General features: G+C 33.3%; 3 protein-coding genes and 1 pseudogene across 4 annotated transcripts; all 4 read left to right on the forward strand.

Moving 5' to 3' along the window:
- Positions 1–1,492: 1,492 nt before the first annotated feature.
- LOC18098973 (auxin-responsive protein IAA16) lies at positions 1,493–4,370 on the forward strand. The gene is made up of 5 exons (XM_006382736.3): positions 1,493–2,130; positions 3,248–3,486; positions 3,594–3,729; positions 3,850–3,911; positions 4,017–4,370. The coding sequence occupies exons 1-5, from the start codon at positions 1,853–1,855 to the stop codon at positions 4,052–4,054; spliced, it is 753 nt and encodes a 250-aa protein (XP_006382798.1). The 5' UTR covers positions 1,493–1,852; the 3' UTR covers positions 4,055–4,370.
- A 6,879-nt stretch (positions 4,371–11,249) lies between these two features.
- Positions 11,250–12,033, forward strand: LOC18109267 (pathogenesis-related protein PR-4-like; annotated as a pseudogene).
- Positions 12,034–13,681: 1,648 nt separating this feature from the next.
- Positions 13,682–17,254, forward strand: LOC18098976 (uncharacterized). Of its 2 annotated transcripts, XM_052453307.1 has the most exons (6): positions 13,682–13,920; positions 14,418–14,545; positions 15,328–15,427; positions 15,958–16,202; positions 16,349–16,573; positions 16,654–17,254. In XM_052453307.1, exons 1-6 carry the CDS (start codon positions 13,718–13,720, stop codon positions 16,683–16,685), a joined length of 933 nt encoding a protein of 310 aa, XP_052309267.1. In that variant the 5' UTR covers positions 13,682–13,717; the 3' UTR covers positions 16,686–17,254. The 2 variants fall into 2 exon arrangements, with proteins under 2 accessions (XP_052309267.1, XP_052309266.1); XM_052453306.1 differs by having other exon boundaries at positions 16,349–17,254.
- A 2,849-nt stretch (positions 17,255–20,103) lies between these two features.
- On the forward strand, positions 20,104–25,431 carry LOC18098978 (E3 ubiquitin protein ligase DRIP2). The gene is made up of 7 exons (XM_024600862.2): positions 20,104–20,483; positions 21,749–21,848; positions 22,345–22,663; positions 22,797–23,293; positions 23,406–23,456; positions 24,051–24,123; positions 25,082–25,431. The coding sequence occupies exons 1-7, from the start codon at positions 20,369–20,371 to the stop codon at positions 25,253–25,255; spliced, it is 1,329 nt and encodes a 442-aa protein (XP_024456630.1). The 5' UTR covers positions 20,104–20,368; the 3' UTR covers positions 25,256–25,431.
- Positions 25,432–25,503: the final 72 nt, after the last annotated feature.

Below are 25,503 nucleotides of genomic sequence, written 5' to 3' on the forward strand. Positions count from 1 at the left end.
CCAATTTTGTCAAGATCATACACAAATTCATGACAAAAAAAAGTTTCGTAACCCAGTTGAGTTATTCCAAGGCAATTTATTACTTGTTATTAAGTGGAAGATCATAAATAATTTTTGAACCAATACATTATGATGCGTGTAGGAAATGTACACAGATTTATTAATTTATTTATTTTTGAAGCATGCCTTTTCTTCCTCTTTCTCTATCTAAAATTCCCTTTCTCTTGTACTATTTTTGTGATCGTTTAGTGGCACACATCGTTGCCATTATATGGAGGTGCTTTGAATGCTTACCACTGGAAGTGGAGACTGCATAACCTACGTGAAGATTGAAAAGATATTGAAGTAACCTTGGAATGACAGGGACACCTCCTTTTTTTCCAAATGGGAAATGATCTAATCTCACAAATTGCATGCGCGCGGGCTGCACCTATATTCGGCAAATAGTTTTAAAATTCGATCCTGTACAGTGAATTCATCTAAAACCAGCTGATCTAGGGCGAAAATTGAGCTGAGTTTAATAAAAATAAAAAAAAAACCGGTGACTCAGTCAAAAATCTTAATTAACCCGGTAAGACCTGATAAAAAACTCTATTTTTAGAGCGTATTTGTTTTTAGGTAGCTTTTGTGGCCGTGGTTTAAAAAAAATAAGTTTTTAAAAAATATGGTTAATTAGATTTAGATACTTGTTTGGTAAAAATTGTTGTTGAAGTTTATGTATAGCAAAAAACATACAAAAATGTTTGGTGGAAGTGTGGTTACGGTTTTTTTTCAAAGTGTTTTTTACTTGGAAATGCATCAAAATAATATTTTTTTTATATTAGCGCATCAAAATAATATGAAAACACCTAAAAAATATTAATTTGAAGCAAAGAAAAAAAATAAAAAATTCTCAAATTTTTTAAAAATCGCTTTTGAAACGTAAAAACAAATAGGGTTTTACGAAACTCAGTTAAAAAAGCATGTAAAAACTGCTTCACAAAAACTGCATTTTAAACTCAATTTTGTAGTGGGTCCTACAGTATAAAACGCAGTTTGGTTTGTTACCAAACATCTTACCGCGTTTGTTGCACCGCAAACGTAAAAGCAGGTGTAAAACAAACACAACCTTAAACAAAAACAATATCATTTTATTTACAAAATAAAAATTAGAGATCAACTCGGGATGACCCAGTGACCCGATCAAAACCCATAACCTAAGCCTCACAAGCAATTGTTTCACTAAATGTTTTTTTAAAAATTATTTTTTTATATTTTTGTATGGTTTTGAAGTGCTAATATTAAAAATAATTTTTAAAATAAAAATTTATTATTTTAAAATAAAAATAAAAAGACTTCCAATAGGAGACTTACAAACAATACCTAATATGATTTCGCCTTTTTTATACAAGTTGCAGTGCCAGCTTTTATATTTGCCTAAAATGGTGGAGCCTCAGGAAACAAAGTAAAAAGGCATACCAAAGCCACCATGGCCTGTCCACTCGCATTACCATAATCATTCTATCTTCTATATCATTCATTCATGACCTCACTTCCCCGACAAGCCATGGGACTGTCCAGTGAACTTGACCGTACACGTGCCATCATCTGCACCCTCCAAAAACCCCCCATCACAACGTCCCAAAAACCATATATTACTGCTCCCTATTGCTAATTTGGCCCTTCTAGCACTATAAGCTTCTACTATTGCTCCACCTTTATTACATGTGCATGCCATAAACCTCTCTACATCAAGATAATTAGTATTAGCATCGTCAACACGAAGAAAAGGGGCATAGAGAGAGAGAGAGAGAGGAGAGAAGAAGAGGGTTTGGTGCTTATTTTTAAGGACTGGAGGTTTTGTGAAGGATCGATGACCAGCATAATGGGAGCAGAAACAGCTGACACCTACAGCATGATTAATTATGAAGAGACTGAATTACGCCTAGGGTTACCTGGAGGTGCTAGTAATGGAAATGATGGTGAGGCTGCAAAGGGTAATGGGAAGAGAGGGTTTTCAGAGACGGTTGACTTGAAGCTTAACCTTTCAACTAAAGAAACTGGAAAGGATGGATCAGATCAGGAGAAAGTAGTAATGAAGGAGAAAACTGTTGCTCCTCGCCCCAATGATCCTGCAAAGCCACCGTCCAAGTAAGTTTTTCTTTTCATTTTTTTCTTCTCAATCTCTCATGTTACTCATGGATATATAGTTAGAAAATATTGTGATTTATATTTTGCTAATTAAATATGTTATTTTTCCTTTTTTTGTGTGTTTTTTTTTTAATTTTTTTGCGAAGAAAAACTAATTTTGTTTTGTATCAAATGCATGCTCCATAAAAAAAAAAAAACGTTTCATAAATTTATTGTGTTCATGCAAGAAAGTATTAAGAAGAAAATAAGCGTTAAAAATGCCCACCCACTTTGTATATTTACGTACGTATAATAGCATCTCAAGGGAAGCTAGAAGTTGATTTAATTAATTATTTGAACTTAGCTAGTCCTAATATTTAACTCAGATATATGAGCAAAAAACTTGGATTTATTAACGAATCATACAGAGAATATATATTGATGAATTAAAGATGTTTTTTTCACATAAAAATGTCTTCTCTTTCCCTTACCATCATCTTCTTCTTTTTTTCTTGTATTTATTATAAATAATTAATGTAATATTTAATATTATTTTATAGAAGAGTTGTAAGAAGATGTGCTCCACTGTTTCCTCCTCCTTAGCTGGATTTTTCAGGGCTTTGGCTTGTTGTCTGTAAGACTGTAACAAAGGAAAAGAACAAAACATATGGAATCTTTACTCTTCTCGACAGCCAAAAAAAAATTAAGGATAGAGAAAAGAAAAAAGGACGGTCTGTTGCTAAGCTACCAAACGCTGTCTTGTGAATGAAAATCCTCTGTTGTACGGAAATCCATTGTCTACCATAATTTATATAATTATAAAATTATAAAATTAGTGTATTGTGTACTTTTCTGTTTGTAAGAATTCCTTCTTTTAAAAAAAAAAGCAGTAGCTGCGGCACTTTACATGATCCAAGCTTGGGTTTGAGTTTAAAGGATGGCCAGTATTTTCGGGTCAATCAAAATATATGATGGGTGCTATTGTTGATATTTTAATTTGGTAAAATTGTAAGAGAGAGAGGATATTAAAAATAGAGACGATATTGATTATTTTCGTGTGAAATTAATTAACAGTTCTAATTAAGAGGGTTGATTATTAGAATCTTATCTTAAATCTGCATTTCAAATCAATTTTCAGGGCACAAGTTGTGGGTTGGCCACCCATTAGATCATTCCGTAAAAATGTCATGGCCGTCCAGAAGAACAGCAACGATGAGGGTGAAAAGGCCAGTAGCAGTGGCACTACTGGTACTGCAGCTTTCGTTAAGGTTAGCATGGATGGTGCCCCATACTTGCGAAAAGTGGACTTGAAATTATACAAGAGCTACCGAGAACTCTCTGATGCTCTAGGCAAAATGTTCAGCTCCTTCACCATCGGTAATAATTAAGATGTTAAATGTGTATATATATATATAAAATTCCAATTCGATTATCAAGATTTATTTAACACATGGATCTCTAAATAATCATCTTGCACATTAAAGGTAACTGTGGCTCACAAGGAACGAAAGATTTCATGAATGAAAGCAAATTGATAGATCTTTTGAATAGTTCTGAGTATGTGCCAACTTATGAAGACAAGGATGGAGATTGGATGCTTGTAGGAGATGTTCCATGGGGGTAAGTTCTGAATTAATAATTTCTCTCATATGATCTTTAACCTCTCATTGCTGCATCAAGACAACATTATTTGATCACTGAAACTAATTATAAATAACCAATTCTTCACTAATTTTGCAGAATGTTTGTCGATTCATGCAAGCGCTTGAGGATCATGAAAGGGTCTGAGGCCATTGGACTTGGTTAGTACTGACCTGCCAATATTACCATGCATGAACTATATACACCTTGAGACTGGTATATAGTAAGATTAACATGAACTTTTCTTGATCTTGCTTTAATTGCAGCCCCAAGAGCTGTGGAGAAGTGCAAGAACAGAAGTTGAAGTGCTTTTTTCCCAAGTTAATATATGATGGTCAGCTGATCCCAACTGTCCAGAAAGAAAAGGAAACATGCAGGCTCATTGAGCTTTGAAGCCTGGAAGTCTCTGCACCATGATTTTTCTTTTTTCTTTTTACATATATGTAGTAAGTCCAAGTATAAGAGGAAATATATTTGAAGGGATTTGTTAATTATAGCTAGCTAGGGGCATGAAGTAACAATAGAAGAAGAAGATGTGCCCGTAAAACTTCTTTTTATTCTGTATGATCATGTGTAATGTTTATTGTCTTGCTTAATAATGACCATAATTATTGTTTCTAGCTGGCTAGGTTGTCGAGAGCGTGTTCTGTCCCTCTCCCTCCATTTCTGTAATGGTGGCATGCATGATGAGATTCTCTGCATGATATATATATACGAAATCTTTGGATCATCATGAGGAAGAGTTTTTATGTGATTGGCTGAGGAGGAGATGAATAGGATCCATGAACAAAGCGATAAGGATGAGGAGCAAGGGCATGTGCTTGTTGTTGGGGAATTTATGCCATCCTTTATTTTTTGTTGGCATATTGCTCCCACTTTGAACCGCCGAAAGTCGCCCGTTAGACGAAGATGGGAAGAAATAACTTTGTATATTTTGTACATAATGTTTGTACTGTGAAACAACTTTTTTTTTTAAAAAAAAAGAATTCTTTTTTTTATTTTTTTTTTGTTAATGCCGAAAGTCGCCCGTTAGACGAAGATGGGACAAATATTTTCCTTTTGGCTTCCATTCCATGTGGATTTAGTATAATTTACAGTGGCATACATCGATCGATAATTCGATAAACAAGATCATTGACATTGCTTTTTGTAAAAAAAAAAAAAATATATATATATATATATATATATATGTCTTGCCAACGTTTAATGATGCTAATAATTCAACGAGCCAAAAAAAAAAAAAGTTCGAAGAAAAAATTGAAACTTTGCCTTTTCTTAGACCTTGGAGTTGATGAAATTGGTTGGATTCATGTATGTAAGATTTCCAACAAAGAACTAGGGATCTGTGAACTTGTCTTCTCCTCTTTAAAAATTCTTAAACCCATAATTAACTCCATGAGGGTATCATGTTCTCTTCTACTTATTCCTTTGTTTTTTGTTACAAGAGGGGCCAAAGGTCCCCAAGCACCCTTTTATTTTGAAAGCATCGATCATGAATCTCTTCCTTTTGATCTCTTCAACATTAAAGTGGGGATTTTTAGGATTTCTCATCTCCTTTCAAAGATTCTTGAAGCCAATAACTTGAGGAATATATATATATATATATATTGAAAAATCTTCCCATCTTTAGTAAGTGTCTATTTGTTTAAGCACAACTTCACTGTCTCGGATCAGACAAAATCACACTAATCCTTCGAAGATGTTTACATTTGCTTTTGTTTTGTGTTTTTAATAGAGAAAATTATCATATAAATACATTCTAGCTGCTACAATTAGTCAGTTAAGTAAACAACAATGCAACTAGCTTCTTGTCCCTTCCAAAAAAAGAAGAAAAAAAGGCAACCACTTGCTAATCTGCATGTTAGTTCATGTGCTTATGTTCTTGTAATCTTGTTAGTAAACTATGTTTAGCTTTGAAACTTATCTACTTCTTTCTTTTTCGCTGAAGGTGATGGCGTCGTTTTACAGATATCTGTTCTTTTATTTTAGATCATTGCAACGTCAATTAAAGACATTGAAAAAGATCAAAAGTAATAATCAATGCAGGGTTTGATTTTAACTTTAATTATCACAAGGACCGAACTGTATTTCCCAAGTAAATACGAGAGCCTAGAGATTCCGACGAAGGACCAATTTGCAAATACAAACAAAACATTGCACTTAAAAGGGTGCTTGGCTGTCTGATCATGATTAGCTCCGATCGAGTCAATCCAAATCCATTTGATTGCATTTACCAGGATTCTTGATCATGATGAGCATCTCCACTTTAGCCAGAAGAAATTTTCGACCACATGATCATGCGCAAGATAATCCCAAAAGGGTGTCGTCATGATGTGGTTCTTGATTTATTTATATGCCTTAATTATCAAATGAAGAAAAAACAAGAGAGAAAGAGGATAGATATGGAAGAAAGGTCAGGAAGGTGATGATTAATGGGAGATTAATTGAGTTTAGAAGATGATAACAACTTCATTATCATGTTGGGTACATTAAGAGATAATACTTACTTACAGGAGAAATACACATTGAGTGAGTGCTTTGGCTATATATATATATATATATATATATATATATATAATCAGTGGAAGATCTTAGAATAACATCTCAGAAGAGGTAGTAGGAACATTATTATGTGTATATTCAACCTTGTTATAATTAGTGTCTGATATTCAATTTTATTCGTACCAAGAATACAAATGCAGATAATGTAGACAGAATAGATAATGCAGAAAAACAAAAAAAACAAAATTGTATTTGATAATGATATACAAAATAAAATAATTGTTTTTGTATCGTGTTTGATTGTGATGAGCAAAATAAAATAAAATATGAAGATTTTTAATTTACTCTTAATATATATATTTAAAAAAAATAATTAGATATTATTATTTTTACTTTAATTTATATTGAGTGTTGAAATTAATAACATTATAATAAGGATTGGCTTAACTTGACCCGGTCAAAAACATAAGTCAACCTGGGCTTTATCCCGGATGAACCTTGAAGTTGGGTTTTAAAATTATTATAATAATTATTTTTATATTTCTATGTTTTAATTGAATAATTTTAGAATTGAGAGTTTTTACAAGAATAAATTAATTTATATTTATATTTATATTTGTACCTCTTCAGCCAAGGATATTTTTTCCTTTCTCCTTCGTTTTCTTTTGTATTTATATTTGTATATCTTCGTTTTCTTTTTCCGTATCCGGACAAACCTACCATTACAAGTGTGGCATATAAATACGGATACCCGGGAGCCTATTAGAACCCGGGCCACACGACAGCCCATACGGGCTAACATAGACAAACGGTGACAGGCAATACTGTACTTCCAGCTAAGTAGATCAGTTTAACATCACATCCTCATTTTCTTCACGATGCTTCCAAATTCAATCAAGCATTAAAGGATATATATAGTATAAGTATTTGATATTTTTGTTTTATTTTATTTTTATAAAATACAACGTTTGAAAAAAGTTTTCGTCTATGGTATCTTGTTTGTATTAGATTCCTTGATAAGCCTTGCTTACTAATATAGTTATTAAACTTTATTAAGTTTGACGTTTTCATCCGAAAATCTCATTACTCAAAATCTAATTTAGTTTAGGTTTCAATTTAACTCAGTAAAAGATATTAATCTAGACCCCGTTTGTTTGTTGGAAAGTAAATTTTTTTTGGAAATGAATTCCGGGAAAGTGAATTATTTTTCGATGTTTGGTAGTATAATGAAAAATAAGTTGGAAAATATTTTTCAATGTTTGGTTATGTCATGAAAAATGAGCTGGGAAATAAATTATTAATGTTTTAATTTTTTCAAGTTTATTAAAATAATGAAGAACAAATCTTACAAATTAAAAAGTTGAATGAGAATGAAATTGAAAAAAAATATAATTTCATAAATTATCTCAAATAAAATAAATAATAATCAAAATAATAGAGATCAAATCTAAAAAATAAAAAAATCGAAAGATGAAGAAATTAAAATAATAATAATTAACATTTCATAAATTATTTCAAATAAAATAAATAACAATAAAAAGAATGAGAACCAAATTTGATAGATAAAAATTTTCAATTAAAAAATGATAAGGGAAAAACAAATAACAATTAAAAAAAATGAGGACCAAAATTAATATAAAAATTAAATTTTAAGGGATGAAATTAAAAAAAAATATTTAAAACAAAATATATATAGCAATCAAAAGTTTGAGGATCAAATTTGATATAATCAGCAAATAATATGTCATTTCTAAATTTTTCACAACTTCTGGAAAGTGTTTTCCACCCAAAATAAAAGGAAAACACTTTCCTGAAAATCAAGCTAAATTTTCCTTTGACTGGAAAGTGTTTTCTGTTGACCGGAAAGTGTTTTCCGTTGATCAACTTTTCTAATGACAAACAAATACAGGAAAGTTTAGAAAGTGGTTTCCCGAAAACTATTTTCCGAGAAACAAACGCAGCTCTAATAAGTTATTACTAGAAAATCAAGAGAAAAATACCAACAGAAACATGAAAGGAAGATATTTTATTGCAATTTATCGATGAAAATTACAATAACAAATTTTAGTTAGTGATTCCAGGCATAAACGGTGATGGAATAAAAAAAATTATATTGATATTATTGACGTGTCAAATTATTAAAGAAAATTCCATCATTGATTTTTAAAAAAATTAAAACCTGATAATTGTCTCATCTTACCTTCTCATCTTCTTCTTTCAATTCATTATAACAAATGTTAGACTATGATTTAAGAAAAACTAGGTGGGTTTTAATAAATGGGAGGAATTAGTAATACAATTTTGATCGTTTTGTTGTGTCTAATGGGAGATGCATTTGGTGAACAATATGGCAGGCAAGCCGGTGGTAAGACTTGCCCTAACAACCTATTTTGTGGCTAATATGGGCGGTGTGGAGACACTGAAATACTGTTCGCCATCCATGAATTGCCAAATCAATTACAAAGGCGGCGGCGGCGGGGGGAGGTGGTGGTGAGATTGCTTCAAATGTGCGTGCCGCAGACCACATGTACAATCCGCAACAACATGGATGGGATTTGAATTCAGTTAGTGCGTCTTGTTCTACATGGGATGCTAGGAAGCCTTGTTCGTGGCGGAGCAAACATTGTTGGACTGCTTTTTGTGGCCCGGTTGGACCTCGTGGACAGGCTTCTTGTGGCAAGTGCTTGAGGGTAAGAGATATATATGAACATGCTTTTCTTTTTTTTTTTTCTTTTTTTCTTTTTAACTCTTACAGTTAGCTGCTACTGTTTATTGCATAATCAAGGAAGAAGTAAATAACGAAGGAGGGTTTTAATATTGTTTTTATTGTAGCCACGGAAACATTTCACATTTCATTGAAATTACTGCTACAACAGTGAAATTACTAATTTGTTTCTTGTTCAAATAATAAATGGCCTTACTTAGAAGGATACTAGGGTCCTTTTGTTTTATATGAATAATGAAAATACTAAACTACCCTTTGAGACTACAAAAATTATGTCTTCGATCCATGATACTATCGGTTTTTTATATTTTAGGTTTTGTTTCCCTTCAATTTAATCATTTAATTTCAATTATAATATATTATGTTTTTCAATTTGGTCCCTATTATTTTGATTTCTTATTTTTTAACTTTGACCCTTTTATATAATTTTTTTTTCAATTTCAACCTTCAATTCAAGCTTTTTTTGTGTTATTGTTTTCAAATTGATCCTTAATTTTTTTTCATTGTAGTTATTTTCCTCTTCAATTTAACTTCAAAACAAAACTGTGTCTTTTTTTTATTTAATTTTTTTTTCATCCTTTGCCCTTTTGTGTAGGTGTTATCTCCTTTTGATTTAGTACTTCAATTTCAAATTTTCATATATATTTTTTTATTTGATCCTTATTTTTTGGATTTTTTTCTTTACCTCTTTTATAAAATTTTTATTGGTTTTTAATCTCACTTTTCAAACCAAGTTTATATTGTGTTATTTTTTTTTCATTCTTTAATTTTTTTAATTTTTTTTAAATTTAATCCTCCAATCAAAAAAATTTAATTACCCTCTAATTTATTTTTTATTTTAATTTTCACCCTAATTATTTTAATTATCATTTTTTATTTTATATCCTCGTGATCCTCTTGGACACTGATGGAGATGGATACGCCAAAGGTCACCTCATAGTGAACAACGAGCTCGTTAATCGTGGTGGTTCCATCAACAGGGCTAAACCTCTGCTCTCTACCGTCGATGATCAATACATTATATGTCTCTGTATGATGAAGATCCTGTGGCTATCTATATATGTGACCATTGAAATTTGATAAGCCTCGAGTGATCTAATCAAGGTCAGAGTCTCATTTGGCCAAGGTTGTGATGAATTATTTCTCTGTTTTCTTGTGAGTCGGTAATTTGGAGGTGTTTATATTTTGATTCTAGGATGGCATGCATACGGCGGAAGGATGATTTCAGCCACCGGATTGTAAAGATTATGCTCGTAAAAAACCATTTGAGTTAACTAAATTAAAGTCTGTTAACTATCTAGGTGGTGACCCAGTAATAAGAGTTTGGGATCAAGAGGTTTGCTCCCTCTGTGGTCTCAGGTTCGAGTCATGTGGTTGCTCATATGATGGCCACTGGAGGCTTACATGGTCGTTAACTTCAGGGCTCGTGGGATTAGTCGAGGTGCGCGCAAGCTGGCCCGGACACCCACGTTAAACTAAAAAAAAAAAATTAAGGTCCTGTTTACTGGAAAATAGTTTTTATTAATCAACTTTTTTAATATTAAACAAACACAAAAAAATTTTAAAAATTATTTTTTAAAAATTATTTTTCAGAAAACAAACACAGTCTAAATACCTTACATCACCTTGAATCACAAGTTAGATTTCTCTCTTTTTATACGTATTTAAAAAAATTCAAAAAGTGAAAATAATCAATTTAAATTTATCATGGATGTGGTTTGAGTAGATAAAGATCCGAATGATTGAATTATAAATCCAGCATAATCTAGATTTTTTAGTTAACAAATTTGATAATTATAATTAAATAAATACTTTTCTTATTATTATTTTTAAAAATATTGAAATTTCCTTATAATTTTACATGCTAACATGATGTTTTTTGATTGGATGCTTCATAAATCGTCCATATTTAATTTAGAGTATATGTATTTATTAATTGACTTGAGTTTTATTTTATTAAACTCACTAATTGCTCAGAGACAAGTCACACCCTATGACGAGTTCTAGACGGGACACAAAATTCTTGAATCTCCGATAAATTTCTCTGGTCTAGGGTGCCTGCTGCATGGGCTTCTAGCAACATTAATTATCGCCATTCTCCAAAGTCAAAGATATGAGATGGAGAGTCAAATGTATATGCTACGTACAATGCCATGCCAAGCTGTTCGGAACACACAAGGGATAGTTGAGCTTGCACGGCAGTGACATGACATCCTCCTTAGTCTCTATAAATCCAGCACCTTGTTATACTTACTTCATGCAACCAACAGGAATGGAGAGGTTAAGCTTGTTGATCGTATTCCTTTTGTGCCTAGCAGCTACTGCCATTGCCCAGAATTAATTGTGGCCGGCAAGCTGGAGGCCGGACTTGTGCTAACAATCTTTGCTGTAGCGAGTGGGGCTTTTGTGGAACAAGTGATGATCATTGTTCACCTTCCAAGAATTGTCAAAGCAACTGTAGACCCAGTGGCGGCGGCGGCGGCGGTGGTAGCAGTGGAGGTGGCGAGAGTGCTTCCAATGTTAGAGCTACATACCATTTCTACAACCCTGAGCAAAATGGATGGGACTTGAACGCTGTACGTGCTTATTGTTCTACATGGGATGCCAATAAGCCATTGGCTTGGCGTAGACAATATGGTTGGACTGCCTTCTGTGGACCAGTTGGACCCCGTGGCCAGGCTTCTTGTGGCAGGTGCTTGAGGGTAAGATAAGTTAATTAGATGATAATGCAGAACAATTTCTTTTTTAATTATTAGAATATTTCGCTAAGCATAAAGATCAAATTCAAATAACTAAATATAGTTTCCCACATAAATGTATTGCAGGTGACAAACACTGGGACTGGAGCACAAGCAACAGTGAGGATTGTTGACCAATGCAGCAATGGAGGTCTCGACTTGGATGCAGGAGTATTCCGGCAACTAGATACTGATGGAAGAGGCAATGCTCAAGGCCACCTTATTGTAAACTACCAGTTCGTGAATTGCTGATCAAAATGCACCATCCTCTTCCAATGTTATGATGAAAACTCAATAAGCTTGTTGATTTCCATGTACTAATAAATATTTAATCTTTTCTTGAATAAGAAGCGGGTGATATTGTAAACCCAAATTTTTGCAATAAAATCTATGAACCTCCTTTGCAGTTTGATGACACGACAATACTAATAACCTGCGTTCACCGTTCAACCAGTTTTTTTTTTTTTTAAATGAGGAAGATTGTGTGATGCTGGTTCACAGTGAGCAGATGAACCACAAGAGATGAGATTTTGACAGTGATGAAAATGTGTGGGGTTTATATGCTTCTGGTTTTATGTCCTGTGGAGAACCAGAAAAAATAAGGAGACAAGTTTTGGTATTTCTTTCATGATCAAACCCTAATATATATATATTAACGACTTTGATTTTCCTTTGGAAAAACTCAAGACACTTTAGAAATTCAGATGACAGCTTCTTGCCATTTTCTGGTTTATAAATTGTAAATATATTTTTTAAAAAAATAAAAGAAAAAAGCAATGTGGCCAACCCAAGAGCCATGACCATGACCGACTCAATGGACTCCACCCAAACTCATTTATTAACAAAACTAAAAAAAGCCTTGGGACTTTTATTGTTTCATCAACTGCAATTCCACACACAGAAAATTGCACTGTTCACAGTGTAATTTTTTTTTATGTATTGTTTTTTAATTTTATTATTTCATATTAATTTTATTTGAGATTGAACTTAATAGTTTATTTCGATGATATTATTATGATTTCTCACAGAGTAAAAAAAAATCTTTTACAAAAAACTATTCATTTTTTTATTTTCCAAACTATTAAAATTAAGGGGACTATAATTAAAAATTGGCAAAAAAATCTAGCTCTTTTTATCTATGGTGGAAAGGAAGAAAAAATTGCAGGCGTAAAAATTGAGGAGAGAAAATAAAATAAAAAGAAGAAAGAGAAGAAGAATTAGTCCTCATAAAACACACTGAAGCTCTATTTACACCACACACTATCTTGGAAGGTCTCATCATCGAGATGATTTTAATGACATCAAGGTTGCCATCAAAGCTCAAAGAAAGCCAAACACGCCTTTCTAATGCGGTGCCCTTCCACACATGTTGATGCATGAATTATATGTGCCAAATATTTTTTTATTTTTAATTTAGTATATGATTCTCTGATAAATCTTTAATTTAATCCTAAATTTATCTCATTTAAACCAATAAAAGCCCAACTAAAAAGATAAAAAAGAAACAAATATCCCAAGCAGATTAACTTATTGTCCTTTACTTATATAATAAATTTGAAGTGTTAACTCGGGTTGATTAAAATCGATCAAATTTGTTACTGTTTTAATATTAAAAAAATATCATTTTAATTTTTTTTAAAATCAAATTATATTTTTATTAATTATATAAATTATTTTTAAATTTATCAAATTAATTTTATTATATCATGATAACTAACACGTGATTTAATTATAAAATTAGATAGATTAAAAGTTCAAGACTTATTTAATAATACGATTGAGTTATTTACTGTAAGAATTTTTTTAACAATTTTAACGTTAAAAAAACATAGTTTTAAGAATTATTATTTTTTTTAAAAAAACAAAGTTGAAACATTATCGTCTTATATATATTTTTTAATCATATTGATTTCGATTTTTCGAACTGATCGTACATTACAAGTTTACACCTGTTGTTTTTTTTAAAATATACTCACAAGATCGTTGCTGACACCTCGAGTACATGCCCACAGCCGAGCGCGGGCAACGGAGCCAGTACTCTCTGTATTCCAACATCCCAAATCAGTACACTCCTCTCCCCCTCACTTTCCCTCTGAGCAGAGAAATTGAAACTGGCACTCTTGACACAAGTTTGAAGATTGAATTACCGGAATCCTATTGTTTTTTATTTCACATTGTGCTGTTTGAAGACATGGATGAGAGAAGGTTTGTTTCTTTTTGTTTGGTTCCTGAGAAAATATGGGAAAAAGGAGAAGTTTTCAACTTTTTTTCCCCTTAAAACTCTATTCAGTTTCACAGAAATACCCGCTTGTGTTTTGCTTTTCCACTCCTTCCCTTGTTTAAAGGGTCTTGAATTTTTCCTGTTTTTGGACCAGTTTTGTTGCTTAGCTATGATGGTTTGTCTTTTTTAGTAGTTCAAAAGTTTGTTTCTTTGGAAATATGGAGCTGTTAAAGCTTTAAGCTTTAATGGGTACAATGTGATCCCTGTATTCTCCTCTTTTCTGTCATCACTGCAATTTGTTTTGATTGTTTCGTATTGGCAGTCAAATATGACTTGGTATTATGATTTTTGTTTCTTTGACTGTTGTTAATAGTAGTTTTCAGTTGAAGAAAAATGTTAGTTTCCTTTTCTCTTTAAACGTTAGGTGATTGTCAGCATTATTTTAGCATGAAAATAATGTTGTGCACTTGTGTCTCTATAGTCAAGAGAAAGAGATGGTGGAACAAGTAGTGAGAGTGAAGAGGAAGAAACTAGAGGCATGCATGACATGCCCTCTTTGTAATCACCTGTTAAATGAAGCTACCACAATCTCTCTGTGTCTTCATACCTGTAAGGTTTACTCTTTTGCTCTATATTTTGTTCTTGTGTGATTGATTTTTTTTCTCAATCTGAAGCTGTCAAGGTTGCAGTGGAAATAAATATAATAATCTGGGTTATTTCTTTAGTTGCTTTGCAGTTTATTGATCTGGTTTTCCTTGCTTTGCGTTTTCTTGATTTGTTTGTTTATGCACACATGAATCTGTTATAAAAACATCAAGGAAGAATTTCCAAATACTCTGTTAGTCCTTTCCTTTAGGCTTGTGGTGGCACAATTGGTGCAATGCATTCTCTATACCAAATAGAAAACTTTGTTTGTTAGGTCATATGCTATATTAGTAACAAGCACTGCAGAGATACTTAATCATACTTACTAATCTTTATAATTGTGGGCGGCTTGGGTCACTGTTTAAGAATAACTTCCTACTCGCACACATTACACCATGACATAACCATCAATTCCAAAGCTTCATGACTATGCCAATAATTTTATTTACCTTTTATGTTCTATTTGAGCATATTAAGGCTATGTGTGCCATTTATAAGAGCAGTGGTGACAATTTCTATGGAGTTAAGCACTTTACGCACCTCACATGGAAATTTTGTCACTTAATTCGGTTTGTATTCATTCTATATTCAATTACAATTGATATAATCCTTTTGATCATCTTTTCTTGATTATTTGGATCTATGGTGTTATATCCAATCTTCTAATCTTGAATCTTCCTATTCTATCGAGTGATCTTTTCTCTTCCAGTGATCTGTTTCTGATGAGTTTATGAAATGCATACCAGTCTGCAGGAAATGCATTTACAAAAAGCTCACTCACGAAAAGATAGATTGCTGTCCCATATGCAATATGCATCTAGGTCGTCTACCGACTGAGAAACTCAGGTTAGCTTTTGCTATATACACTTGTGTGTGTAGGGGCACTACTTTTATCTTTTAGGTTCCAAAATGGCATAAAAGTAACTTCTTCTAAAGCACAATTGAAAAGGTTATATGATCTCTAAGTATCTATCAGTATTGGCTCCCTGAACTTTTAAGAATGTGGTTGAGGTTGGTTATTGATTAGTAATATATAGTAACTGTTATTTGTTAAATCTAGATACTCTGATCTGATGGTTGGCTCATTTGAAATTGATTTGGTTTGTGGATATTTGCTTTTGGCAACATAGACTCGCGGCCTTATTGACATGATTTTTTTTCCACTGATTATATTGCTTGATGCCCTAACCAATAGTAGATAGATTTATTTGGTTGCTGTAGACAAGAGCTGAACTTCTTATTCAAGGAGTCCTGCTTGGAATTTTCTTCCACTTCCCGGAAAACATTTAGATCAGGACAATAATGAGATTTTATTGTCTATTTAAAAAAGACAAAAAATAAAATGTTTGTTTTGGGATGTGCATGTTTGCACGCAGACCAGACAATTATCTGCAAGATATGAGGGCCAAAATATTTCCTTTTAAGAGAAGAGAAGTTAAGGCTTTTGAAGTTGTACCTTCAGTTGCGTTGCCCAAAAAAAAGAAAAGAGAGCAGAGAGAGCGGGCACGGGACCTTCAAACTTCTAGGGTGGATGACCTAGTTCCCCAAGGATGTGGACAAGATGATGGAGAGTCCTTGGGGTCCCAGATGTTTACTGCTTATTCTATCTCTTTGGAGGCAAGTCTTGATCCATCCTTTCCTGTATACGTTAATTTTCTTCATCTAACTGTCAGGTTTTTTTTTGCCTGCCTCAATCAAGAGGACTTTTAATGAATTTTACTTAAAACCTGGATCTGGAAAATGTTTCTAATTTTCATTTTCAGGAAGAATTACAAGATTCCAAAGTGATTCCTGAATCAGAAGAATCTATTCAAGACCTTGGACTAGTGCCGCAAGTAGTTTCTCAATCTGGAAAAGGCTCTCTTGCACTCCCTGATGAAGTTTCAGATATCCCCACCACCACAGAACCACACAAGAATGAATCTTCTTCCAACTCCGAAGCATTCAATACAATGGCCATTACTCCTCTTGCTTCTAATTCTCCAATTGCAGGTTCAAATGCATTAATAAATACATATTTCTCTCATTCTCCATTTTGCATTATTTAACTAATTCAATTGCCTTTGATCAAGGGGTCCTGCTGAAGTTGAGTTTGAATCTTTAGCTAACATGTTACCTTCTTCTCAACTCAACCTCCACAATCAATTCCATATCTCACAACTTTTGAGATTCATCACTGAGGAATTGGCAAAACACTCCAAAGACAATCTCACTTCCATTTTGGAGTTTGCCGTGCTTAATCTCTCGTATCTGCATTGATCTACTCGTCAGATTTTCCAAGTCATTCAGAAATATTTTCAGCTATTACTAATTCCTATCTGGAGAAAGCAAATGTTCAATCCAGATCAATTAGAAGCTGCATTAGCCTCTGCATGGAAGAAGCTTCAAGATTCTCTACATCAACTGGAAGCCAAATCAACAGATTCTCTGCAGGACATATTGACTCCAGCCTTCTATTATCAAATGAATGAATTATATGTGTCTACAATAAAACCTTCACTTGATATGCTTAAAAACCTTTTATTAGCAGACACTTCATCGATACTCTATTTGTCATCCTTACAACCTATGTTCGATACCATTTTCCTAATTGTCTATCTCAGTATTTGTCATCGTTCGGATAGTATATCAATGGAATACGAAAAGGTTGCATAGGAACAATTATTTATTCCAGGGCATCTCCAACCTTTCTAAGCTACCTATTCTAGAGATATCTCCTTTGTTTTTGTTTTTTTTTTTTTTCTCAAAATCTTTTATTGGGATAATTACATTATTAGTACACTAATTTTACACCTTTTTATGATATGAGTTTTAATTCTTATCGTTTAAGTGAGCCGACTTTTTTAAAACTTTAAATCAAGCACTTTAGTCCAAAATTAGTAATTTGCTCTGGTTTTACTAACATTTACTTCGACATTTTGCAATGTTGATGCACCAACTTTCAGCTTTCTGAAAAATTACATTAATTTGAAAACGGATTAAACATTCAAAACATTGAACATTGTTTCAGAGTTGTTTATTTTTGCATTTTAAAATTATTTAAAAAAAACAAATTTATTATTTTTTTTCAAATTATTTTTTTTATATTTTAGATTGTTTTGATATATTTATATTAAAAATAAAAAAAATATTATTTCAATATATTTTTAAATACAAAATATTTTAAAAAATAATCGTTACTATAACACCTTTAACAATAACAAGAGGTTAGTTAAGGGCAAATAATATAATATGGATAGAGCATAGAGGTACTCAATCAATTTTTTTTTTTATATATATATATTAAAAATATTAAAATTCATATTAGAAAAATAAATTGAAAAAAAATTATTTTAATATATTTTAAAATAAAAAGTATTTTTTAAAAATATTATATAGCAAAATATTAAATATACACATCTTTTCTTATCATGGTAAAGTTTTGGATTTGACTTTAGTTCCGCATCTTACGGCACAAGTGCTGGACTTGACTTATAAGATAAAACAATTGAATTTTGTATTTAAAAAATATTTTTTAAATTTTTTAACTTTTAACTAATTTTTTTATGATTTTTAATTATTTTAATATGATATTAAAAATAATTTTTTTAATATATTTCTAAAAATATTTTAAAAAATAACGGTTTCGATAATTCCAATTGCCACCGAAGTTGCCAATCTTAACTCTCCATTCCAATGCCAGTTTTTCTTTTCCTACCTCCATGCAGCATCCCCACCTATGGCCTTCTCTTTCTCATGGTTAGTGTCTTATCTGGAATTTGTCAAAAGCAATCACAAGAATTCCATTCACAAAGATTTTCATTATTTCACAGATAATATATATATATATATATATATATATATATATATATATATATATATATATATATATATAGACTCTAGAATTCATTGAGTCAAGGAAGCAATTGAGGATGCTGATTAATAACAGTCAAAGTGGAATACTTGAGTCATGCCATGCTTTTCCAGGAAAAAAACAAGGGTAATTATATTTATGTGTTTATAATAATGCACTCCTCGTTATAAATCCATGCGTCCCACTACATGTAAAGGCAGCCAATACATCCACAAAACAACACGTTGAGGTTAAGCTTATTCATGGTATATATATTCCTTCTGTGCCTAGCAGCTGCTGCTACTGCCCAGAATTGTGGCCGGCAAGCTGGAGGTCGGACCTGTGCTAATAATCTTTGTTGTAGCCAATGGGGTTTTTGTGGCACGAGTGATGATCACTGTTCACCTTCCAAAAACTGTCAAAGCAATTGTAGGCCTGGCGGTACTGGAAGTGGTGAGAGTGCTTCCATTGTTAGAGCTACATGCCATTTCTATAACCCTGAGCAAAATGCATGGGACTTGAACGCTGTAAGTGCTTATCGTTCTACATGGGATGCCAATATATAAGCCATTGGCTTGGCGTAGACAATATGGTTGGACTGCCTTTTGTTGACCGGTGGGACGCTGTGGACAGGCTTCTCGTGGCAGGAGCTTGAGGGTAAGAGTAAATCAGATGATAATGAAGAACAATTTCTAAAAAGGAAGACAATGAGTTGCCTTTCCAATGCAGGCAAGGGTGGAAGAGAAGAGTTATTGCACAAGCACCTGGGTTGAGGAGGTGCGCCGCCTGGTAATAAAAGGCGAAGACACTTTTGGGAAGAAGGTGTGGATAAAGTTGCTTAGCGCCCTTAGTGAAGAGGTGCTTGTGCTACAGTGAAAGGCAATAAAAACTCTAAGAGATTAATGGCAGTGTTCTCTCCATTGGCGCCCATGGAAGAGATGTGAAAAATATGGAAGCCACTACTGACATCCCCTAAGGAGGAGGACGTGATCGTCCTCTGAGGATATGAGAGTCTTGTAGTTTTTTATTTTGAAAGTATTTTAAAAGTGTGTTTTATTAAAAAAATATTAAATTAATATATTTTAGTATTTTTATGATTTTGATAGGATAATATAAAAAAATAAAAAATAAAAATTATATTTTTAAAAAATATCATGTAACACATTATTTTATTGGATCAACTCACAAGCATAGTTTTAAAACTTGGCACGACCTGATAAGTTGATTTGGGATCTAGCTGACTCGGGGTTGGAACCGGGCCGAGTTTGTGAAAAAATAAAGGTAGTTAAAAACCTGGTTGACAGGCCAAAACCCGGTTATAACTCGTTGATTATTTTTTTAATTTTTTTATCAAAACGACATCGTTTTGATTTGTAAAAAAAATTGAAATTGACCCGGGTGACCCAATCAAAACCCGTAACCCGGGTTTTGAGCCGGATAGATCACCGCACCGGGTTTAAAAACACTACCCACAAGTTACTATATTATTGAGTCAACTTGATTTATAAATCAATCTGGATTAGTGATTTTTATTAAAAACAATATCATTTAATTTTTTTAAAAAATTATTTAAAGTTAACTCAAACAGATTTAAACCACCAAGTTAATCAAAGTTAATCAACTCAAGTCTAGTCAAGGTCAATATTGTTTTTGTGGATCAACTTGAAACGAGCTAAGGCTGGACACAAAACAAAACACAAGAAGAAAACACACTCACACACACTCGTCGCTTCTGCCTAACCTTTCATGTGATTTCGTCGAAGCAAAAAGGAGAACACTCAAACTCATAGCCCTTTTCGTGTCCTAAAATTCCAACAAAAACCCCACACGTCGACGACTACTACTACTACTACTTCTTCACTTTTCTCTCTTTAGATCTTTCTTAATTATTAGTGTTATTATTTATTATGTCTTTTCCAGCCCTGAATGTATTAGCGTAGACACAGAGAACGGATATGTCAGGACAGATTGTGAAAGTTAAGAGAGAGATATTAGAGGCATGCATGACATGCCCTCTTTGCAATAAGCTCTTAAAAGAAGCTACCACGATTTTTTCGTGTCTCCATACGTGTAAGTTTTTCTTTTTTTTCTTTTACCCTCTCTTGTGAGAAATTTTGTGTTGATCTGGGGTTGTTGGGATTGTTGTGGAATTGGCTGGTATGATTTGAGTTGTTGTTTCTTGATCTGGGTTTTTCTTGTTTTCCAATTTCATGTTTGCTTTGCTTATCATGGCTTGTATGGATGTTGCGATTTGGTAATTCAATGTCGAGAAGGGGTTTGTTTTGATTTTTATCAATGGATATGGAGTGCAATCCTAATTGCGTTTATATTCTTTATATGGTGTGGATTGTTGTAGTTTTCCAATTCTCTGAAAACTTGTGTATTCTTGCTTTTGGTTCATGCATGTATGGCTTTGAGTTTTTTTTTATGACCTTTTGTCACGTAGTGTTGAATAGTGTTTTCTTGATGATTTCGGTTTCAACTTTGTACATTGCATGTATAATATTATGACAACGATATGCATGCTTGAATTTGTTATCTTGCATCGGGTGGAAGGAATATCCAAATACTCTCTGTTAGTCTGTTCTTTTAGGCTTGAGATGGTAAAGTTCTGTGATGCATGCTCTGCACCACATAGAAAGCTTTGGTTTCTTTCTTGTTGATCTCAGTTTCCGATTGAAAATTAAACTATAACTTGCATTTGTGAACTAATTTGAATTTTTGTTGTACCTTTGTGGGCAATGATTAATAATAACTTCATATTGCCGCATTCCGTCCCCTGTCAATGACTTAAATAAACATAAACTTCAAGTTCATGACTATTCTATGTTCTATAAAGAAAACAAAATCTTAAAATCTGTCAAAGTCCACTGGTGGGCATGTACTCCCCAGTTGACTGAGTTCACCATGGGTGTTTTGTTGATTAATACTGATATGAGTAGGATTCAATATATTTCATACCAGTGTTGAAGGGACAATATGGTCATTGTTTGTTGACTACATCAATAAATTTACTCTTATCATTAATTGAGAATATTAAGATTATGCATGCTAATTACAATGGAGTGGCAAAAATTCAATGGAACTGTGCTTAACTATGATAATTTTCTCTGTTTAATCATTTGGGATGCATGTTATCTTGAACTGTTATTGTTGCAAACTTTTAGTACTGGTGCATCCTTCTGATACTTTTTCGTGTTGATTATTTTATCTAAGATGTTAGATACAATCTTCTGGTCTTGAACAAGCTATACCCTCTAATTCCTTTTCAGTCTAGAAATCTTTAGTTGTTCAGTGATCTGTTTCTGAAGAGTTGGTTTTGAATCCCAAACCAGTCTGCAGGAAATGCATATATGAAAAGCTCTCAGATGAAGAGGTAGATTGTTGTCCTGTATGCAATATGAATCTGGGTTGTCTTCCAGTAGACAAACTCAGGTTAGTCTTTCTATAAATTATAACCAAGTCACAACCCATAAAGATGAACTGACACATGCTTGCATAGTTACAGGCACTTTTTTTTCCTTTTGATCTTTATAAATTATGAAGTGCCACAAATCGCTAGACTTCTATTATGGTGAATTTCTTTTTGATTGAATTTGATATGGTTTACATATTATTTTTGGCAACATAGACTAGCTCTCTGCAAATCCTTTCACATGATTTTACCTTCACTAACTGTAATTCTACTTACCTTAACCAACTGTAAATTGATTTGTTTTGGTAAATCTTCCTTAAAGATGGAGCAAAACTTCTTAACTCAAGAAATCTGCTCAATTCGAGATGGTATTTTAGTTAAACAACTCTTCCTGCCCACGACATGCATTTTGACAAACTTCCTGGAAAACATTTAGCTCAGAATGCATGTCATGAAGTTTTCTCGTGTTTATAGAAAACTGATTTTTTGCACTGGATTTTTCATGTTTGTATGCAGGGCAGACCATAATTTGCAAGATATAAGGGCTAAAATATTTCCTTTTAAGAGAAGAAAAGTTAAGGCCCCTGAAATTATTCCTTCAATTGCATTGCCAGCAAAAAGAAAGGAGAGATCATTATCGTCATTGGTGGTCAGCACTTCCAAAGTGCCAATTCAAACTGGCTTGACAGGAAGGAGATCTAAAGCTGGTGCCAGAAAGGCTGCTGCATTACGAGGATGCAGTTTTACTGTTGAGGAATCCAAGAATGAAGATTCTGCCAAAGATAATTTGAGCTCACCAGGGTCCCCTGTCAAAAGTATTCAGAAGAGAAGGCTGGTAAAGGAGACAATTGTTTCATTCTTTGTGCTTGGATGACTTGAAATTCCACCATGAAGTTGTGCAAGCTAGTTCTTGCTGAGAAAAATATTTTCACTATATTAATAATTTTTTCCTTGTTAAATTAATGCAGGATTCCTCTGTGGCTGAACCTTCTACTGAGCAAAGACCTAATGATGATGGCGAGGATGATGATGTTCAAATGATTGAAGGGAAGGCTGATCTATGGACGCCCTTGAATTGTCTTGTTGAAGCTGCTAACAGAACCAAGTCCTCCAAGTCGCATTCACAACGACTGTCTCTAGCCAAATTTGGCCTGCTTGATGGCCCTGATAGCAAACCTCATCTGTATGAATCCAGAGCAGAATCACCCAATGGTCAACACAGTGACATATATATGGCTAAAACAAAAAATGAGCATGGACAGGGAATAAGAGTCCTAGATGACAAGAATGGAACAAATTCGCTTCCTGTATCAGTGAAGCGGAGAAGGTTAACAGCAGCACAAAAAAGGGCAGCTATGTCTGAGGGGTTGGGTGCCTCAGCTCAAGCAATGGTAGATGCTGCAGCAGCTAAGAGCAATAGAAGAAACGGTCCAATATGGTTCTCATTGGTTGCCTCTGAAGACCAGTAAGTTGCTTCTCAGGCTGTCTCTAATTTATATTACTTTATCTAAGTTTGTTAAGTTTGGTTTGCTGACTGCTTCAATGTTTGTCACTAATTTCATGGTAAATGTCTCCAGGAAAAGAGATGCTTCCTTGCCACAGATATCCGCATGCTACTTGAGGATTCAGTGAGTTTCTTTACTCTTCTTACCCTCTTAACTTTGTTTCATTTTGCTTTATTCTGCATTATATATATCATTTTTTTTCTTCATTTGTGTATTGGAAAACTATTTCAGTTTTTTAAGCGGTAAATTTGAAGTTCGGCCACCATGTTATCTCATAATCTCTTTTGACAGGTTAAGAAAGTGGGTCTTTGTTTTTTGCATGAAGATGTCAAACAGAAACGGCATCAAGGTTTTTACATGAGATGATATGATTTTATGGTCCAAGCATTTGTTTTCCCAGAATGTGGATGAAATTTTTACATATTTTATCCATCTGCTACAATTGATAAATATTAGGCTTTTCATATGTTGGTTATTTCAGTAAGTGTACGGATTTTATTGTTTTGTATTCTAAAACCTGTTTGGTCTAGCTTTGCTTTTAGTATTTGAAAATCAAACTGTTTCTCATCATTGATTGGCTTTGTTTTGCCGTGTTCACTTGATGGTTATACTTGTGAGTTTGATCAATTCTAGGTCAAATATGATGAAGCCATCGATTGACTTAGAACTTATCCTCAATTACCAAATGTTCAATTTTTCTTGACTTTCTCATCACAGGGATGGTAAAATGCCGGTGTCTTTCATCCAGAAGTATCTCGTAAAGAAACTCGATCTTGGTAGTGAAACTGAGGTGAGTTCATCTCTCTTCAAGTTTGTCTGCTCTATTTTTTCATTCCGGCCCTTTATTATGGCCCTGAAAGCATAAAAGATCAAGAACAGATTTGAGCTTGTAACTACTGTACTGAGCCACTTGAAATTAAATTCGTATAGAATTATCCTTCTATATGCCCAAGGATGCCAACTCAAAATGATTGGAATGGTTCCTAATTTTTCACAGGAACATCCATCTGCTACAATTTTTTAAATCCTAGGAAGTCCGGTTGGAATGATTTGAATGGTTCCTGAAACTTTAAGAATCAAAATGAATCTTGCGTCTTTGTCAAGTGTCAATAAGGTGAATATTTCCCATACCAAGATCTGCTAGGAAAATTTAAATATACTCTATCTTTAATCAACGGACATTAAACCCTATCTTTCAAGTAATATGTAATTTTACTGGAACAAAGGGAGATACATGTACTGATGAATGATAAGTGACGGTAACAAGTATCCAGAGGTGTGCATGTCATGTAGCCTAATATTTTTGTTTGATCAATGATGTTTTTGGCCAGAAGCAAAACAATCCTAGTTTTTAGATAATTCTATATCAACTTAGTCGACAGAGTCATATTTCATACTCTTGCACCTCAACTCCTCTTTTCTCATGACACTGTGAAAGCTCTTCCTCTGCTTGCTGAATAAAAATCTAATCTACTCAACTTGTAATAACTACTGGCTTCGTTGCTTGATGTTCTTGGGGGAGGAGGGGGTAATCTGAACTATGCAATGGACTTTCTAGGAAGCCTACCACTTTTTTCATGACAGTTCATTGCTTCCTAAAATTGTTGGTGCATATTTGATAAAATTGTTCGTCGATATTTAATGAAAGTCATTGTTTTTGGAAATGATATCACATCTTGTGTTTTGTGTGCTTATAATTGATGAATACTGCTTTCTCTCTCTCTCTCTCTGTGGCTCTGATTTTGTAGGTGGAAATAATGTGCCGGGGTCAGCCCGTCAGCCCAACTTTGCGATTGCAGAACTTAGTAAACTTGTGGTTTTGTACTGGTTCAACGTCAAAAAAAGTATCAGCATCCGTGGGTTCCTCGGCAAAGGACTTCGTGATGGTATTGTCATATTGTCGAAAAGTCCAAGAGTCATAAAATATACATCTAATCTCTCTCCCTTCTTGACTACTTACGTCTTCAGTAAAAAAATATATCTTGTTGGATTTTCAACATCTGCAACCTTACTGTGATCTTCAAATCCATCACTTGCATCCTGCTTTGAATCATGCATATGATTACACGTATGAATATATTTGATTTCATTTATTGTATTAGAGAGCCACATCACTTACGGTCTGTATTCTCTCTAAATGTCTCCCAATGATCCTGAATTGAAGTTTCTA

The sequence above is a fragment of the Populus trichocarpa genome, chromosome 5 (assembly GCF_000002775.5).
Source record: "Populus trichocarpa isolate Nisqually-1 chromosome 5, P.trichocarpa_v4.1, whole genome shotgun sequence".
Lineage (NCBI taxonomy): Eukaryota > Viridiplantae > Streptophyta > Magnoliopsida > Malpighiales > Salicaceae > Populus > Populus trichocarpa.

What these genes read in the sequence shown, in the direction of transcription:
- LOC18098976 (XM_052453306.1), top strand. Translation starts at nt 13,718, where the DNA reads ATGCCCACAGCCGAGCGCGGGCAACGGAGCCAGTACTCTCTGTATTCC. An exon ending in CTCTCTGTGTCTTCATACCT is followed by an intron (nt 14,546 to 15,327) that starts GTAAGGTTTACT and finishes AATGCATACCAG; the next exon opens with TCTGCAGGAAATGCATTTAC. An exon ending in CTACCGACTGAGAAACTCAG is followed by an intron (nt 15,428 to 15,957) that starts GTTAGCTTTTGC and finishes GTTTGCACGCAG; the next exon opens with ACCAGACAATTATCTGCAAG.
- LOC18098973 (XM_006382736.3), top strand. Translation starts at nt 1,853, where the DNA reads ATGACCAGCATAATGGGAGCAGAAACAGCTGACACCTACAGCATGATT. An exon ending in GTTCAGCTCCTTCACCATCG is followed by an intron (nt 3,487 to 3,593) that starts GTAATAATTAAG and finishes TGCACATTAAAG; the next exon opens with GTAACTGTGGCTCACAAGGA. An exon ending in GTCTGAGGCCATTGGACTTG is followed by an intron (nt 3,912 to 4,016) that starts GTTAGTACTGAC and finishes CTTTAATTGCAG; the next exon opens with CCCCAAGAGCTGTGGAGAAG.
- LOC18098978 (XM_024600862.2), top strand. Translation starts at nt 20,369, where the DNA reads ATGTCAGGACAGATTGTGAAAGTTAAGAGAGAGATATTAGAGGCATGC. An exon ending in CTTCCAGTAGACAAACTCAG is followed by an intron (nt 21,849 to 22,344) that starts GTTAGTCTTTCT and finishes GTTTGTATGCAG; the next exon opens with GGCAGACCATAATTTGCAAG. An exon ending in ATCTTGGTAGTGAAACTGAG is followed by an intron (nt 24,124 to 25,081) that starts GTGAGTTCATCT and finishes CTGATTTTGTAG; the next exon opens with GTGGAAATAATGTGCCGGGG.